This window comes from Urocampus carinirostris, chromosome 6, assembly GCF_059441175.1.
Source record: "Urocampus carinirostris isolate Australia breed hairy pipefish chromosome 6, RoL_Ucar_1.0, whole genome shotgun sequence".
In the NCBI taxonomy this organism is placed as follows: Eukaryota; Metazoa; Chordata; class Actinopteri; order Syngnathiformes; family Syngnathidae; genus Urocampus; species Urocampus carinirostris.
The window spans coordinates 20,555,407-20,574,140 of NC_142354.1; the positions used below are offsets into that span (position 1 = coordinate 20,555,407).

An 18,734-nucleotide genomic window follows, 5' to 3' on the forward strand; every position below is an offset into this window, starting at 1 on the left:
TTTGTGTACTTTTCTTGTCACTTCAACTGCCCCCACACAGGGGTGAATAAGACCCCCTTAGGTATGTTTTAATCACAGAATGCAGTTATGAATGTCCAGGTCTCCTCTTCCTGTTTGTGTTAGGAGACCCCCCTCTTCCCCCAAAGCGTTGGTCTCATTTTCGCTCGATAATTGATTAATCGGCCTGAGTTCCGTCGCTGGACTGACTAGCTCGGTTTAATGCGACGCTTATTTGACGTCACGATTCAACAATAACCTGACTGATTGTGTAAATACCGTCCCAAAAATCTAATTTGCGTTCAGTTAATATTATGACGAACTCACCTTTTTAACACTATGTATTCATAACAATCCCGGTGCAATAATTAATAGGAAAAAAGTGTCGAACACAAAGCCATTTTCGCTTGACAATTGATTCATCGGCCTGAATGCCGACGCGAGCACAGATATGTACAGAACAAGAGATACGACACGCCCCTTTAATTGGCATGCCAACTGGGAGGCTAAGCTAGTCGGGTCAAATCATCAGACTCTTCCTGTACACGAGGACGGAGCGGAGAGGGGGAAATAATCAAAGGGAATGCCGGTGTAGGGCCTAATTTCGACGACCCTGCAAAATCTTCCCCCCTCGTGTGAACGCGCATTTGCTGCGCTTCCGGCAATAACGATCGTATTCTATATAATAAGCTTATTAAAACAATAAAGCGAGCTTATTAAAACTTTTAAGCGATTGTAGTCTATGTAGTGCGTTTATTAAAACAATAAAGCGCAATCGTATTCTCCAAAATGCGTTTGTTAACGCAGATGCAAAAGTCACCAACACCGGAGACGAATCAATGTACGCTATGATATCCACGATCACAACTAATTGTACATAACTAAGCTTTATTTGATGTACTATAATAGCCATAGGTGATGTATTTTATTGTGAATGAAACCCTGGCTGCATTGGATCCCACGGTGTAAACAATTTGTTTTTTTTTCCCTATAAAATAGGACTTCCCTGCCTATACTGTTTTCAAAGTAAGACACACTTTAAACTTAGTGTTTTTTGGCTTTGGGATACAACTACAGAGGAATACCTCCACCTTGTGATGTGTTACTGAGTAGGTGTTCGACAAATCTAGTTCGTTTTTAATACTACTATTATTAATAATCATTGTACTATTATGAGAAACGTCTGAAACTCTTCAAAATCAGTGTGCTGACATATTTATGTCACAGAATGTTACCCTAGAAGTCACAAGTCTATCTCAAACAGGATCGTTTTCAGCAGGGGAGTCAGATTTTGGCAGGTAAAATGCCCAATAACCCCCCCCCCCCCCCCATGCTAACTCCGGAATAAAAAGTCCAAAATAACCTTAAAAATCACTGTGCTGACATTTATTTCACAGATGGTTACCATATAAGTCACAAGTCTGTAACTCAAATACTTTAAATATTTATATTTTCAGTTGGATTCTCTGCAGTTCAAGTACATCTTTGGGATCATCAATAAGAATCATTTCACTTGAAGACATCAAAACTAGATGAATAACTGTTTATTTTTAAACATAAGGCATTTCTATGGGTCTTAGCCAAGGTTTGCAAGTGACTACATTTGGTTATGTATATGGTTGTGTGCACATATGTGGTTTTTCCATTTACCTTCATTTGTAAAATAAAAAAACAAGTATCCTAATTTTTCTTCAATGAGTTTTATATAACGTTACAATTCAATGCAGTTTTTGCAATTTGTATAATTATTCATAGTGTTTTAAGCAATTTTGTTTTTTCTTTACATTTTCTGTAATAACAGTACAGATTTTCTTAGTGGTTCATGGATCTCTTTACGGTCAGTCATCTGGGCACCACTGAGGACGCAACTCTGAACTGCTTTCTTCACGGTTTACAGAGCCTCGTCTGTTTTGGGTCACTGTAAAATTGGTAGCACTCCAATGTTTTCAGCTTAATTGTTTTTGTTCCTCTCCTCCTGCCTCCTTGGACTGTGCACTGGAGAAAAAATTTGACCAGTCCTGACAATCTTGTGATGTGGGCATACCACTGTAGTTTTCATTTGGGTACAGTTGACAGTTCTTTATAGGGAACAATGTGCCCCTTTGTGGTGTTGCACACCATTTCGTTTGTCTGTTTTTGTATCTGATGCGGTAGTTTCCTGAAGCATCTTATCTCCATACCCTGGATTTTCTTTTCCAGTTTTGCCTCAAGATTTTTGATCCTAAAAATGTCAAATAAGGTCTTTCAATCAGTCCAATGACTTTTAAAATAAAAAAGTTTGTCAATACTAATGTAGAGTACCGCGACAATATTGGCATTCCATGGTAAGGTTTGTCTGCTACCAGTGAGCGAAACAATCCGGATATAAGCCTAAATGGGCAGGCTGCGATAGACTTAAAAAGGTATTTTTTTTTTTTTTTACTCTGTGCAAAATAGTCATATTTGTAATTGCAAAATACAAAATACAAGTTGACAGGTAGGGTATAATCAAGCCAATTCTTGTTCCAAAACTAAGACATTTTACAGAAAACCATTTGAAAGTAAAACCTATGTTCCATAGAAAGATGTTTACAATGTTAAAGCAGATTTATTATAGTTAAAAAAAAGGGGGTTAAAAAAATCAACTGCACAACACATTCAAAACATTTGGTCATCTTTTTATTTATTATGTCTATTTGTGCTTTACAATAGCACCAAAAAGAAAAAAACTGAAACCTGACACCTCCAATAATGGTAAGACCACCTACTCTTGTGAGAGTTTGTACAGGAGGCTACAATTCCAAAATGAAAAAAAAAATGCACAAAAGGCACAACCAGCAGTCCCTTGGAGTAGTCTTGAAATTGTTCTGCTTGCCACATCGATGCAACTAAGCCATCAGCAAGGAAAGAGTCGACAACAGCACTCCATCCATTGCCAGCAATAGCTCTCAGTGCACTTCACGAGGAAAACCAAAGTCTACAAAAGGAGTGCTACAACCCTTTCATGACGTTTAACCGCATTTCAACTTGTGTTTCACCTCCCTTATACCTACAAAAAGAAACATTGCTATATACAGGAGGAACAACAAGTTCCCATCAGCTGTACAATCGTGAATATACATAATTTACTCCGAAATTTACCACCGGGTCCATACAAAAAGGACAAAAACAATCAGTCTAGTTGCAGTAACATCTCCATTGCCTGACATTTTGCATAAGAGCTTTGATTTCAAAGTAAAAAACAAAGGTTAGTGTCCAGACGTGTACTGCGTCTTCAAATTAAAGTTCACATTTAAATATATCAATCAGGGAGAGGGGAGAAATGTATTTCAAGGTGCACCTCAGCGTTAAATTTCTTAGGGCCGGAACTCCAACTCGTCGACACTTATGACTTTTGCTGGCATGGAAGGGAGTTGCTGATCCAGCACATCAGAACCAAACCACTTTGCTAAGCCTGGAGGTGGTGGACTTGAGTGATGCTGGGGTCCGTTAGTCCGATGGGTTCCTTGGTTCTGAGACTGTAGACCTTGAATGCTCTGGTGAACTGAAAGAAGGGGGTGGTTATACTAAACCAAGAGTATAAGAATGGATAACTTGGGCGAGTGCAGTTTTATTCAGGGTTTGTACACTTTCTTCATGGCCCAATTTAAAGCACTTTTCAAACACTTTTAAGTCCAATTTTTCAGAACCTTTAAAGAAATCAATCACGATTAAAATATTTAGATTTTTTTTTACTTTGTTGACTAAAAAAAAAAAAGGTCGTTATCTTGCTGCTAGCACATAATCTGTGCTATTTTGAGCCGTTCCTTCTAGGATTTACAATATTTTTGTGTCAATGGGCTGCTATAAACTGACATGAATTCTGCCATTCTGCTTCAACAATGCACATTAAGCCTGGCTACGTCATACTTGTTTACAAAAATGGCAAGGGCTGTACAAGTGTTGGGTAATAGATGGTACAAAACAGGAAAAAGGAAGCAATGTATGTATAAAACAGAAAAATTAGTTAAACATTTTAACTCATTTTAAGGACATTGATTTCTCCAAAGCAGAGTACATTTTAATTTCTGAGGCTGCTGAGCGATTGCTTTTTGTTTCACTTATTTCAAATTATATTTTGTGCGTGTTTTCTAGAGATTATTAATTGGTTAGAATAGATAATTTAAGATTTTGGGGGAAATTTTATCATTTAAATCACATAACAGTTACAATTTTTAATTTTCATCTTATTGTTTTGCGTTTTTGGGGATAATGTTTAAGTTCGGCTTTAAATCTATTCATAGTCTAAGGAAAACCCCCAAAAGTTGTATTTCACAGTTTCTTTTGTAGATCTGTGAACATTCTAATTAATATTTCATGTGTTTAAGGATCCCCTACAAGACATAATTACTAGTCATTTAATAATTTGGCTCATAATTTATTATTGATAAAATATCATTAAGCCGTTTGGGAGCCGAAAGAGGCTCTTCTCAGTGAGCTGAGCAGGAGTCAGGTACTGAATAGAGCTGTCCTCCTGGGTGCGACCAGTGGGAGGTGGTGACTCTTAACATGATAATGCGATAAGTACAAGCCTGAAAAACATAAAATTAAATGTATGTAATCAAGAAAATATGCCAGTTAAAACTGACTTCAACTGTTGAGAAACGTTAAGTTCTTTTGTGACAGACTTTGCAGTTGACCACTGAACATACTTCACAAAATGCTCCTAAAATTGGTTTCATTTACTGTCTATTGCAGTTTGAGCTCATTCTTAATTCACAGGGATAACATTTTTTTTATCCCTTAACCTCTAGGGTCATAGAGGCACCATTTCCTGAGGTGTGCCTGTCCCCAAAAATGGACACAGGGTTATTAAGGGATTTATGTCCCCACTGACCAAGCACTGCACCTAATCATTTTTAGATGGTGCATACTTTGTTGTACAAATCTGCAGTATTTACAATAAAAAAAAATTTTCTTCATACCCAAAAATTTAGTAGTTGCTTGATGAAAAAAATGAATAATCCAATTATTCAACTATCGTTTCAGTAGGCAGTAACTAATCGACTATATAAATATTTGGTAGTTGCAGCCCTAATGCAGCTATGAAAAACTTTTGCAATGGCAAAAACTGATCACAACATTGGCTCACCTCGTCTCTGTTGAAGTTGTTGCTGGATTGCTGCCAGTTGCATCTGACCATTGGCTCTGGGCGGTAAAAGCGGGTGCCCTCCAGTTCCACTGAGAGGATACAGGGTTTGGCCCAATATTGCAGGAGGCAAGCCTTGCAGTTGTGCAAGGTCAACATGTGGTGGATACACACCTGTCAATAGCAAAAATGATTACAACTACAATGCGTCGCATCCTTCTGACGCCAGGCATGATGAATATTACATCTCAATTAAATTCTACATCTTAAATTGAAAGTAGGGAGGAGTACTTTACCTGCTTGGACCAGTGCTGGGGCGAGCGGTTGATTTTGGATTCCCTGTGCCAGCATCCGTTGAACTACATTGGGATGGAGCTGAGGAGGCGGGCGCCCCATCGGGACGTGTGAGAGGAGCGGTACTTGGTAGAAGGAACGCGGGAATGTCGAAGGTGGTCCTTGCGGCGCTGCGTTTGACTGATGTCCAGTAATAGTTGGCCTGAGACGCTGCTGGTCTTTGCCAGGCAAGTTCTGAGTAAAAGACTTGACGCCACCAGACTGAGCACTACTTCCGTCAATTGCTTCCAGGGGTAGACTGGGGGAGTTGTTGCCTTAAATCATACCAGGTATGTTTATATTTAAACTAGAAGTGTAACTAAAAGGTAACTGAAGTGTCTGTACCATCCAGTGAGTGCACAGCCATTTCCTCTTTTGTCTCCGATCGACTTGCTGGATCATCTTTGCCTTTTTCTTTTGTTGCATACATTTTGCGGATAACGGAAGTGGGTGTAAATGATGGAGACAACTGTTTCAAGAAGAAAAAAAATGTTTTAAATCCCTAGAACTACATAAAGGGACAGGTATATAAAGGGTGCATTTACCATACTAGTGACAGCACAGCCTGGGGATATTCTTCCAGCATGCTGAGGACCTGGACCGGGGGAGCGGTTAATACGTTGTGGACTGAAACAAACAAGCAAATGCACCTTACATACTGTATAGTGTTTTAAATTGGTCCAATGAAACAAACTTAACAGATTAAGTGCTTGGCTGCAAAAGTGTAGTAATTACATCTAAATTTGAGGAGAATGGAAAGATGTATCTATGTCTATAAAGTGGAACCTCTGTTTCCGAACGCCTCTCAGTTCGAACAAATCTGAGTTCGACCAAAAATTTCAAGAAATTCTTGCTTCGCTGTTAGGTCAAAAATACGGAGTTCGAACGCCTGTAATGCCTGAGTGCGTACGGGTGTAGATCCAGTAGATTACACGCCCCCCACCCCAGTGACCAACTGTTATCACGTGCGCACTTGCCTCTTTTTGCTTTCGCTTTTATTATCGGTGAACGGAGTGTTTTTGCACCTAACTATGACTCCGAAGAAGGTCGGTGCAAGCAGGACAGGTGAAAAAAAGAAAAGTTGTTCGTACAACTATTGCCTTGAAGAAATACATAATGGCTAAATATGAAAGAGGTGTGCAAGTTTCCGATCTTGCTAGGAATACAGCATGTGCCTTCTGCTGACCACCACAAAGGTAAGAAATCCTATTCATAATTATTTTCTTTCTCTTTAAAAAAAAAAAAAAAAACACGTTCGTGTTAGCGCAATCTTTCGTACGGAAGATTACGATAAAGCTAATCGTACGTTCGCGTTATGATTACGTTGAACATTCAGGTAAACATTCAGGGTGTTGGAACTGAGCCCAAAATTCAGGGTGTTGGAACGGAGCCCCCTTTCCAATGAAGCGCTAGCCACTTGTGGTGCTAAATGACTTTTAAACGACCTGATTTTTTTATTTTTACACAATCATGTTAGCGTAATCTTTCGTACAGAAGATTCCGATAAAGCAAATGTACGATTAGCCTGGGTTAGCTTCATGTTTACGTTAAACATTCATGGTAAACATTCAGGCCGTTGGAACGGATTAAAACGATTTACATTATTTTTAATGGGAAAAATGATTTTGGTGATTGAACACATCGGTTCTCGAACAGGGTTCTGGATTATGGTCGAGAACCGAGGTTCCACTGTATATCTTTTTAATACAATTAAAGCAAAGGCGGTAAAACTGAACAAAAATGCAAGTGTGTGTGCAAATAAGGCACCAGGGGCCAGTATAGTACATACTTCAACATTTAATACTCCTCATTGACACAATTATAGTCTTTTAACAGCAAATATGTCAGCATGTTGCGATAGCTTCTGACAAAATAGTATTGTAATTACCGCAATAATATAACTTAGCTTGTAAGGAGCATTTTAAAGTGTTCAAGCCTTTCATAAGAAATTTGATTTTTTTTTAAATGCTTAAAAAATTGTTAAACATTCAAACGAAAATTTTAGCTAAGGCGGTTAAAAAAAAAAAAAATCCAGTAAACGCTAGCCAGACTAGATTTTTTACTTTATGCTAAACTAAAGAGTAAAATTTGCTGCAGCTTGAACTAGGTAACTCCCAAGTTCTTGTTCCGTTGGTTGCAATACAGATCAGTCACTCACCGATTACGGAAAAATTTGTCTTGTTGCAGCCGGTTGTAGCCAGGCGGGAACTGGTGATGGGCATGTAGTGCAAAATCTTGTTGAAATGAGAGTGCTTCAAGATCAGCATGATTAACTGGCATGGATAGCGGCCTCATCTGGAATAAGAAAATTATAATTATAAATTGAACTTCAGTTGTAAGAGTCCCGTACAACTGCCAGAGGCGATGCCAAAAGCGCGGAACTTCACATTCGTACATGTGCAGATTGAGCAATGCATACAAAAATTAGTCAGCCCATAACACCTGTGTCTTCAGGAATAATTCAATTCCAGTCTCTTCTCACAAGAACGAGGATTCAGAGAATGCTCTGGCGGTCGTACAGGACTCAGACTGAGATACATTCGTAACTTTTGTTCCATTTCGTCGCTATTGTCTGCCAAAAGGCGGTGCTTCAAGCACAGAATGACTAATACCAGCGTAGTAATAAGGAACGTCAGAAACAAGCTCACTGAAAAGCCTCGGCTGGACCACAGACTATGCCTAGCGTTGTAAAGGAGGCCATATAAACACTGTAGAACCTGGCGAAAGTGTCCACCAGGGACAGGGAAGGCCTGGGCAGATTATCAGCTCACCCATGAAGATGAGAGATGGCCACAGGCAGCATCATACAGGAAGCTGTTCCAGCAATCCAGCAGGACAAGCACCACTCAGACTAAAACTACAGACAAGACGCCCCAACTACGAAAGGTGACTGGACAAATGAAAACTGTCAGTTGCAAAAAAATTAGCTACACAGCTGTCCCCAGTGTGTGCGTTGAAAGACACAGCAACCCGTTTAAGAAAAACAGAGGCCAGACGGTGCCTTAGGGACAAAAGCAGCATTTAGCCACGGCATGGCGCCCAGCACCGCCCAAGAGCTACCGCAGGCAGGCGGGCCCAGCAGACATAGCGTGAAGCTTACAAACGCTCTCAGTGGAAGCCAAGGCAAACAAGAGCGCAGCCGTACAGGGAATCTACAAAAGGCCTGCCTCAGCAGGCAACACAAAGGGAGGCTGACAAACCATTCTGCACCAGCCGGCGACCAAAGATGGGACATGAGGAAGCAGCCACCTTATGCCCCCAGATGTCAAAAATGGCTGGCCAGCACAACTACCCAGTGCAGGTCCAGGCCTGTTAGAGGCACAACACACGAGTGGAGGCGGTGTGTGTTGCGACGCCAAACTTGTCCTGTTGAGATGACAGCCGGCGCAGAAGGTTGGAACCACATCTAGGCCGGCCAAAAGGAGGCCAACAGCTCACCTCAAGAACTACCTGGAGTGCCGACCAAAGGAAAGAAAAGCAGGAAGGCAAATACCTTAACTAAGTAAGACGGACGGCCAGGGGGCAGCCAATATGACCAAGACCAAAAGACCATCTACCACCACGAGCAAGGGGCCACCAAGAAATAGTTGGTCGTCGGCCCAGTCTAAAAATGGCCAGCGCTGACCACGCAGACGGACCAGACTCACCTTATCTGAATTAGGTCAACAATAAACGCCGGGGAGGCCCGCAAGAGCTCCGTTGAGTTGTAGAAAATGGAAGGCCTGCTTTACTGAAATACAAAGATGGATGTCACCTAATTTTTAACCCAGAAAAAGCCTAGATGAATGTTGTTTAGGCTCATTGTCGTGATTTGCTCTTTAACACTGCTCTGAACCCAGGCAAATGAAATATCACTCAGTGACTTAAAAATCTAGGTGATATAATTTATCCTAATCTGTCGTTTCAGTCACACATAAAAAATATCACTAGAATAGCTTTCTTCCATCTCCAAGATTCGCCTGATGCCGTCTAAATCAGATGTGGCGATTATAATTCATACGATTATTACTTCTCTGCTTGATTACTGTAATGTATTGCTTTCTGATCTCCCAATGTCTAGCATCAAAAGTTTGCAGCTGGTTCAAAATGTTGCAGTGAGACATGATTAGGACAAGAAAGTTTGAACATATCACTTCTATATAAGCCAACTTGCACTGGCTCCCAGCCCGCTTAAGATGTGACTAAGGTTCTGTTACCAACATAAAATGTTTGCATGGACTTGTCCCCGCTTATCTCTCCGATTTGATTTCCCCCCCATGTTCCTGCACGAAGCCTCCAGTTGGAAAATTTCCGGTCTACTTGTGACTCCAAGAGCCAAGATGAAGTCTGCAGGCTCGAGAGTGTTCGTTATCCGGGCCTCGGTGCTATGGAATGCCTCCGGAGATAAGATCTGCAACCTCAGTGGAAGTTTTAAAATCTAGACTTAAGACTCACTTCTATTCAATAGCTTATGATTGATGCCCACCTCATACTTTTTTGTCTTTTCCGGCTGCGATACGAAGAAGGAAGTATCGGGATGAGTCAGCGGACCATCATCTGGACTGGAACCATGTCAACATCGGATGTGAAGCTGTGTCCTTGCTGTCATGGACTTTTTGGACAATTTTACAGGCTCAGGCGTAGTTTCTTTAATGCACTTTCTGGAATATATTTTCATATTACCCTTTTTTAAAATAAATGTTCACTATGTTGTGTATTGTTACTGAATGCTAAATCACTTTCACTCTGGTCATCCTGTGAGGGGGATTACCACTTGTGAGGCCCTTTCAAGGTTTCTCATGCTGAGGTTTGAGTTTTTCCTTACCTACGTGTTAAAGATCAGGGGATGGTATAATTGTAACCTGTGCAGTCCTTTGAGACATTTAGTGATTAGGGGGTATACATATACATGCAACTTTACTTGGTATGCATTTCTAAAACTGCGCATGTGCGAAGCTGAAATTCCTCTCGTGAAGCACTGCCTTTGGTGATCAAAGGGATGAAATTGAACACGTTGAATGAATCATCCCTCTTGCACTCAAAAATGTAGTAACTCTGCCTGTTAATGGTTAACGTAATTTTATCCCTGAGAAAGAAAAAGTCAGATTACCTGATGTTGGGCTACAGTAACAGGGCTGTTTGACCTGTGCAAGTCAGCATATTGTTCAGGCATCATGTGCGGAGCACCAACAGGAAAGCCTTGATAAAACATGGTAGGAAGACAGAACATACCCCATTAATAGTTTTGCTGTTTGCCTCACAAAAACAAGTTTAGCGATGAACAAAATTTTGCGATGTTGTTACCTGCTGGATGTTGTAAGCGACTGTTGAAATAGTCTGGGGAGGGTGCCCTCTGAGGGAAAAGAGGCGGTGACGGTCTCTTGTGCAGAAGACCTTGCAGAGAGCTGGGAGGAGCAGACATCTCAGAGTTGGCCAAAAGGTTTCCGAGTAGATCTGGGGAGCGACTCCGAGCAGGCCCTCCCAAAAGCTCCTACGAAGAAAAATATTTATATAAACTAACAGCATACAGAAATTACAGTTCTGATCTGATTTCATATCCAATACCCAGAAAAGTGAAGGACACAAGAACTTTCTTAAATTTGAAATACCTGGAATATGTTTTTAGGTTGCTGAGGTGGCATTGAAACTTCTCCAAGTGCCACCACAGATTGGTCTGAAGATTGCTGCAAATATAAGGGAGAGTAAATTTGTAACTGGAACATTTCCTCAACAATGTCATTCCCAATCAGAATCATGCAATGTAAAGCTTGAGATAAGTTGAGAATGAAAAAATAAATATGTTGCAATAAAAAAGTTTCTTGAAAGTTACAATACAAGCTCCTCAATCGGAAAGTATGTTTGTGTGCATATTATCACAAATCCAACATTTCATTATCGAAGACATATTGGCTTTGGTTTTAACTTGAGCCAAGCTAACCACCAGTCATTTAGAATGTGTACATTATCTTCCATACTACCACAAGCTTGACTTGCATAAATCAGTGACCGAAACATAGTTTACGCAATGAAAATTAGGACTGAAAAGCAAATTTATGCCCATCACATTTTACAAAATGTTATTTACCTAAAGGCAAACCATTTCTTCTGCCAAAAAAAAAAAAATCTTCAAAATAAAAATACTTACATTGCTTGAGTTGGTATTAGGAAGAGTTGGCAGAGTTCCACTTGCCTTCATGCTGCTGACCAGTTTATTAAAGGCCGACATATCAGAGTCATGTGAACGCGGGTGAGCACTTGGAGCGCCAGTCAAAGCTTGTTCTAAGTGCTCAGCCATGAAGGGTGTCCCATTTCCTCTCTGTGGATGTGCTACCTTTTGCACTTGCGGTTCTGAGACCAGTTTCATACCCTTCATGCCCCCCTCCACCTCTTCAAGGGACAGCACTGCGCCAGAGTGAGCTATAATCAGAATTAAATTAACATTTTGTACCTTGAATTGGAATGAGCATGAGCTTTTTTTCACTTTTACAAAAATGAAATTAAATAAAATGCTAATATTTATTATTAGCAAATAAACATCCACTTTGAAAAACTTTATGCATGAACTTGAATTCCACTATATTTAAAACATGCGCAGACTCTTAAAATAATTTTCACTAAATCAATGTACTGTATGATTGCACTATGATCTGAACTCACTGTTGTCTCGTAAGCGAGCCTTGTTGACTGAAAGGGTGGAAAGAAGAGGCTTTAAGTCTACTTTGGCCTTGTGCAAAAGCTCCAGTATGTCGACCTTCCCCTTGGACTCAGATGACTGAATGGGTGTGAAGAACGGGGCGGGACCTTGCCCAGATGATGTGCCAAGGCCTTCAAGCCCTTCAAAAACACACATTTTTAAAGATTTTGTAGAAAATTGAGTAAGAGATGGAAAAATAAAGAACTGACCAGCTAGTTTTTCCAGTTCTTCGTGAGGAGTGGACCTCAGACTACTGGAGTGGCTTCCTGAGGGGCTTAAGTTACTGGAGAACCACTGACTGAAGCGGCTAGCTGATACAGGACCTTCACCTAAAACATCCTCGATCATCTAAAAAGAAAAACACAGACTGTGAAAAAAAAAAACATAAGTAGAGTCCATCAATATATAAGCACCAAGATGACAAACTTACATGTAGACCGCTTTCCTTTGTGATTAAATACATTTAGTATAAAAAAGTGACAAACAGGAGACATTTGTCCAATGCGTCAAAAAAATGTTCGAACTAATAATTGTATTTGGTCAATTTCTGATAAGAGTTAACTATATTGATGGGCATAAATTTGGAAAAGAGTTTTCTTGAATATCATGCAATAGTTTAAAAAGCAGAGATGATGCACCAATCAGTGTTGCACCAATCAGTGTTGCAGCAACCACCACCCCAGATTCAGTCACAGCAGACAAGGTTAGCCGTGTTGGTTTGGCATCAGAAAGGATAGACCCACAGGGAAAGGGGCATTTAAAAGTGATACAAAAGCATTCCGTTAAGCATTAGATCAGTGACAGCCCATTTGTGTTACCTACACCTTTGGCAATCTAAACACCTCCGTGCAACCCAGAACTTACAGACGCCAGTCCTGGCATAGTCTTCTCCAGATTGAAAAATTCGTTGAAGTCAAAGTCACCAGTCGCTTGCTCTGGCAGCACATCAGGGTGAGGAACCTCCTGGTCAGCTGAAGACCGCACACTCACATTTTGCTGCTCTGGCTGTCCATTACATTCTGTAAATTGGCATTAATGCACCAAATTCTAAGTGACACTTGCAAGGCATTCACAAGTTAGCATTGAAAGACTTTCACTTGCCTTCTTTCACAGGCTCAGTCTTTTTCCTTGCGCGTCTGGACCTGCGTCTATCATCTTCTAATAGTTTGTCATCAAATCCAATGAGCTCGATAGTCTCGGACTGGCTTGTAGGTCCCCCAGAAAACCATTCTGGCTCCTCTTCTGCATACGAGTCATTCCTTCTCCGTTCACTAAACACCCGTTTATCTCCAAAATCTCTCTGCATAACAGAAGGCGGTCAATAGTCAGATGACACATAGGAAAAGATACTCGATATCTGCAGTGACAAAGGCTATTTTTAATTTCTGCTGCGTATTAGGCACTACAAGAAATAATATCTGATGTAGGCAGGCTTGTATGAAGGGCTAATGAATACATCTCCAATAATTTCACCTCAATACTATACAAACACCTTTAGAAGTTAGTCTTAAAATTAATGTCATGAGAACAAACCCTGAATCTTTTGTCTTTGAAGTCTCGGGGATCGCGTTCCCTTTCTTTCTCTAGGTGGGCTTCTCTTTCAAAGGCTCGAGCTGCAATGATTCGTCCACTTCCAATTCTTCGTGTTACTCCTAAACGGAGGGTCTCATTTTCTTTATTTTCAAGTGGGCTGATGGGCCGGGAGGAGTGAGCTGCTGGTGCAACATTGCCTTGGCATCCACTGCCAAAGCTGCGACGCTGTGGGCTCAGTATGACATCCAAGTTGTCCTCCTTTAACCTTTCACGTGGATCTGAACAGAAATGGAGTGCAAAGACTGTATAGCATATTTGTTTTTTTGTCAATCTGACATGGGGAAAAAAACTAAAAAAAATAGTAATAAGCATAGAACACGAAGCATTTAATTTTGGAAAAGAAAATTAGATGTTTGACCATCATTTGGTGGGAATGTCTTCCAAATGTAAAAAAAAAAAAAAAAAAAAAAAAAAACAGAAACCTTAAGTAGTTGAGTAGCAAATACTTGTCCCTTACTTTGAACAACAGCAAAACAACAGCAGGAATGCGCGAGTTAAAAATTGTTCAGTAAGAAAAGACAAGCTTGGTCTATTAGAAAAGTAATTTCAATACGAATATACGTGTTGTAAAGTACCTGGGATTCTTCGTTTCAGAGGGATTTTATCTTCAGACTGCTCCTTCTTACAGCATTCCAACGGAGAACTCCGTCCTGAAGTGGGGTACTGTGAGGCATGCCACTTCTCAGGGTCCCAAATGCCTTCACTGAACAAAATCATTTCAAATTAAAATCATGGCTGGACATGAATCAGATACACTTCTCATAAGAAAATAGCTAAAAATGAACATCCAATGAAAGAAGGTTTCAGTAAATTTTGCCGCTAGAGATCACTGGCATAAAGAAAACAAACAACAGCAATGGTGAATAAGTTTCAGCCAATTAAATCACATGAAGATAACCATTTACACCTGTAGGCAATTAATCCTTGGACTTTAAGATACAATCATGTTTCAAGTGGTAACAAAGCAGGGAGTCCTTGATGGAAAAATAAACTTTCAGAGAAGAGTCAAATACCCAGGATCTTCTACTGCCACTGTGCTGACCATTACAGTTTTATATTCGTAAGCAAAGGCCTATATGTTCCAAAACACAAGAGTGCAATTCATTCTTCTTACCTGTCATATTTTTCTGAAAGACAGTTTGGCCTTTCATTGGAGATTGGTAGTTCTTTTATCTCAAGAAGTTCCTCCTGAATATGAGAAGACACAGTTCAAGTACCACCACACTTCATGACACATGATTTAACAATGACTTCTCCCAACAATCACCTTCGTATATCTATGTGGAGCTGTTGGTTCTTTTTCAACTTGCTCCACAGCAACATCACCTCCATTATTCTCTTCAATACGAGCTTCGCCGTCCATGGCAGAAACACAGAATTGATCTAGGAAATGATTTTGCTGCAGGAAACATTTAAAGACAGAAAAAACTCAATGTAGAAAAAAGTGTCACCGTTCCCGAACATTGAAAATTTAAATTATTCAGGGTCCACTCTGAACCATTTCCAATACTGTAAGTATTGGCTGACCACCCTGGGGTTATCGCGATATGTTTTATTTCATAATTGTCATTTGTTTAATATCACAGAGCCGATAAAATGTTACTTTGACTTCATCCTTCAAATTTTACTGTTAAGTTTAATTGAATGCATGCAATTTCACGTAGTCTGGTCAGGCCAGTGGCCTGAGAGTGCCATCCTGGTTGAGAAAAATATATATATACAAAGCGCAAAAAAAACATTAACAATAAGCAATCATACATGAACCATCATGTAAACATGCCCACCCGCTAGAGGACAGTAAAGGTGCGAAAGAGCTGACGTCCAGCAATGGCACTATCCATGTTTGGGACTACTTTTCTCTGTAAACAGGTGTGGTGAAAAATAAAGATAAGCAGCATTCAAGGTTAACGAACAAACACATAAATAACAATGTAAAATTGACACCCAATATTGATGTACTTGTAAAGGTAAAAATATGGCATGTTTCAGGAGCTAGCAGCAGTAACTGCAGGAGTGCAATGAGAGGAAAAACTGACACGACATTTATTTCCATGGATCATTACAAATGAGAATTATCTGGTTTCATTCTAAAGACAATATTGCGCAGTATTTTCTCAGCATCACTAATTCCAGCCTGGTAGTTGTATATGATGTTGTTTCCCAATTACCTCTAAAACCTCTCGCTTTTTAAATTCAAAGCAGTATGACAATTGATGCAAGGATATTTTTATTTGCTAAAGTGAGTTGGTTCAGACATAAAGCTGCATTTGAGAAACTTTAAGTTCGCTTTTGACACTTTGCGGTTGACCACGGAATAAACTACACGAATGGACATCATATTTGTTTTATTTACTGTGCTGCTGCGGCTAGTGTGCCTCATCTTTGTTTTCAGGATTAAAAACATTAACTTTATTTTATTATTTATTTGCCAATCCCTTAAAATGGACAGATTTATGGATTTATGTTTCAATTGATTTAGCACAGTGCCCAATTTGTTTTAGATACAGGCAGTGCATTCTTATTTAATATTTGTATAAATCAAGAGTATGTTCAATAACACATGTATTTCTAATACATCCATTTTTCTTGTTTATCATTTGGCACACTTAAATTAACTTTAAGCCAAGTTAAAAAAAAATCAGATTACTCGTTTTATTCTAATGGATTAGTAAAATAGTCATTAGTTGCGGCCCTAGTTTAAAATTTCCACTCCTATTTCCTGTGCGAACAGAACAGACTAAATTCTATAAAGCTGTGAGTGGTATTCAAAACCTTTTAGATTTCAGGTGCATTCTTATTGAGTATTTCTCAAGCAAAGATTCACATCAAAGGTTCTGGAATTAAAATAAAAATTTCATTCTTTGATGTAATATAGCTATTATGGGCTTTGTGTAAACCAGGGTTGGGCAAACTAAGGCACGCAGACCAAACGCAGACAACATGCAGCCAGCTCTAGGCTTTTTCGTCCAGCACGCCATCTGTAAAAATATTACAACTATCGTATTTTATTCACATATAAATATAACATGAGCAGCACTGACCTTACAGTTGGGCGCCTGCCTAGAAATTGGGAGGGCACATAATTGATCCATGACCAAGTCATATCCATATATTCATTAGGGTTGGAATTGTGGGATGTGGTTACCCGATGAATCGTAAAATCTAAATTAAATAATGCGTATTGTCAAATTTAAGGCTTTGAAATGGCTTTAATTGATTACCTCAGTCGGTCCGAATTGTCCCTAGGTGTGAATGAGCATTGAGTGGTCTGTGTCTGTGCCCTGCGACTGGCTGGCAACCAGTTCAGGGTGTCCCCTGCCAGAAAATAGCTGGGATGAGCTCCGGCACCCCCGCGACCCTACTGAGGAGGAGCGGTTCAGATAATGGATGGACGGATATTCGGAGTGTTTCAAAATCAATATATTTTTAATGGGCCAAACAGATAACATGCACTTGTAAATGTCTGCATGTTTATTCAAAAATATGTACCATGGCTGTAATTCCAATAATAATGGATTTTGTCAGAATGGGGATGTGCAAAAAACAACTCAAAACAAATGTGTCTTTTTGAAATGGCAGCAACTATGAGAAAATTGGATAGGTGTACAATATATTTTTCCCCTATGCATTGCCAGGGTATATGGTTCGAGACTATATTGGTAGATACAAAAAAAAAAAAACTCAATATATTTCTTCCTGGCAGTTTTGGCATTTATTAACACAAATGCGGCCCCGCCACATACAGGTTGCCGAACCCTGATGTACTGGTAAATCGTACTTAATGTATCCTTTGCTACAGTTTCTTTAAAAATGCGTGACAAAATCTTAGAGAACTGTGGCTACTGGTTTAAGAACAATGCTCAAATAAACTTGCCTCAATATGTGAAACCTTCAGTCGGTAGAAAATTAGCAGTCCACGCAAAAACCTTCCTAAAAGTGGTATAACACGCAAAACCATAGAAGACAGCCCAATCACATGAGGTACTTCGAGACAATCTAATTAGTTAATTGATCCCAGCTTGGGGAGTTATTAGCAGGGAGTAATAATTACAATTCAACAATAAACAAATCCGCCGCAACCAGAGTTTAGAAAAGCAGAAATAAATAAGATAACAAACTTAGAACGTTCCTTGACTTTTAAGAATCCGACACCATTGTTTGGCGTTTCGTTTATCAAGAAGCATGTCAACTACACAATTTCTTAAAAATGCACAACATTGACACGATCGTTTAAAATAAAACACTTACCCGGGATGACGTCTGAATGTAAATGTTGACCTGAAGTTCACGTACGTCAGCTAGCTAGCTAATCTAGCCACATCGGCTAGCTAGCCAGCTAACTAGCCGGGGGAATGGGATAATGCCCACCCACCAAATTTTACCCCGATCAACTTGCTGCAGTGATTCAATAAAACAGACTTTACTAGGGTCACTTAAAAAATACACCTTTGGAACGGTTTCACAAAAATAAACTGAAATACTTGTGTATATACGTTTTCTCTTTCCTGAGTCGTAGCAGCAATCCTTCCCTGATCGCCACTTTAAGAAGGTCCTCGGAAAGCCGACAGAGTGCCCTTCGCGCCTTTATAGAATTCGAAAGGCTCTGGTACGATTATTTATATTTGCAATATTTATACCACTTTAACAACCTATACAAAATAAATATACAAAAGATTAATTGGGAAAAACAATTTTTGAGCATGTTGCCGAAATGTATGCAAACTTTGATTTGTGATAAGGCATAATCATCGGACAGTCAGTCATGGGGTATGCTCAATTTGCAACCTCTTTACAGGCTACTCCGCTCGGCGTTTCGCGATTACTACAGACAGTCATAATTGAAACATCGCAATGCATTAAATTAAACAGACCTCGGGGTCCTCATGTTGTTATCACGTGACACGGAATAACGAACCCGCGGTAGTCAACCGCGATGACAGAAGATGAGCGAACTTTCTTCAACACTATACTGATTTAATTCTCAGGTAAAATAACTATGAAAATCTATTATGGATTTGTTATTTTTAGACA

General features: G+C 39.7%; 1 protein-coding gene across 3 annotated transcripts; it reads right to left on the reverse strand.

Moving 5' to 3' along the window:
- Positions 1-2,642: 2,642 nt before the first annotated feature.
- Positions 2,643-18,260, reverse strand: eif4enif1 (eukaryotic translation initiation factor 4E nuclear import factor 1). Of its 3 annotated transcripts, none has more exons than XM_088338190.1 (19): positions 17,952-18,260; positions 14,971-15,102; positions 14,818-14,891; positions 14,279-14,406; positions 13,644-13,921; positions 13,212-13,410; positions 12,975-13,129; positions 12,320-12,458; positions 12,074-12,250; positions 11,562-11,833; positions 11,026-11,100; positions 10,721-10,907; positions 10,527-10,615; positions 7,596-7,732; positions 5,983-6,064; positions 5,783-5,906; positions 5,401-5,712; positions 5,108-5,278; positions 2,643-3,520 (listed from the first exon to the last, which is right to left on the reverse strand). In XM_088338190.1, exons 2-19 carry the CDS (start codon positions 15,064-15,066, stop codon positions 3,333-3,335), a joined length of 2,883 nt encoding a protein of 960 aa, XP_088194316.1. In that variant the 5' UTR covers positions 15,067-15,102; positions 17,952-18,260; the 3' UTR covers positions 2,643-3,332. The 3 variants fall into 3 exon arrangements, with proteins under 3 accessions (XP_088194316.1, XP_088194315.1, XP_088194317.1); XM_088338189.1 differs by lacking the exon at positions 17,952-18,260 and adding an exon at positions 17,578-17,886; XM_088338191.1 differs by lacking the exons at positions 11,562-11,833; positions 12,074-12,250; positions 12,320-12,458; positions 17,952-18,260 and adding an exon at positions 17,578-17,885.
- Between the last annotated feature and the right edge of the window lie 474 nt (positions 18,261-18,734).

What these genes read in the sequence shown, in the direction of transcription:
- eif4enif1 (XM_088338189.1), bottom strand. Translation starts at nt 17,661, where the DNA reads ATGGTTTTGCGTGTTATACCACTTTTAGGAAGGTTTTTGCGTGGACTG. An exon ending in CTATGCCAGGACTGGCGTCT is followed by an intron (nt 12,459 to 12,974) that starts GTAAGTTCTGGG and finishes TTTTCTTTTTAG; the next exon opens with ATGATCGAGGATGTTTTAGG. An exon ending in TCGCTTACAACATCCAGCAG is followed by an intron (nt 10,616 to 10,720) that starts GTAACAACATCG and finishes TGTTTTATCAAG; the next exon opens with GCTTTCCTGTTGGTGCTCCG.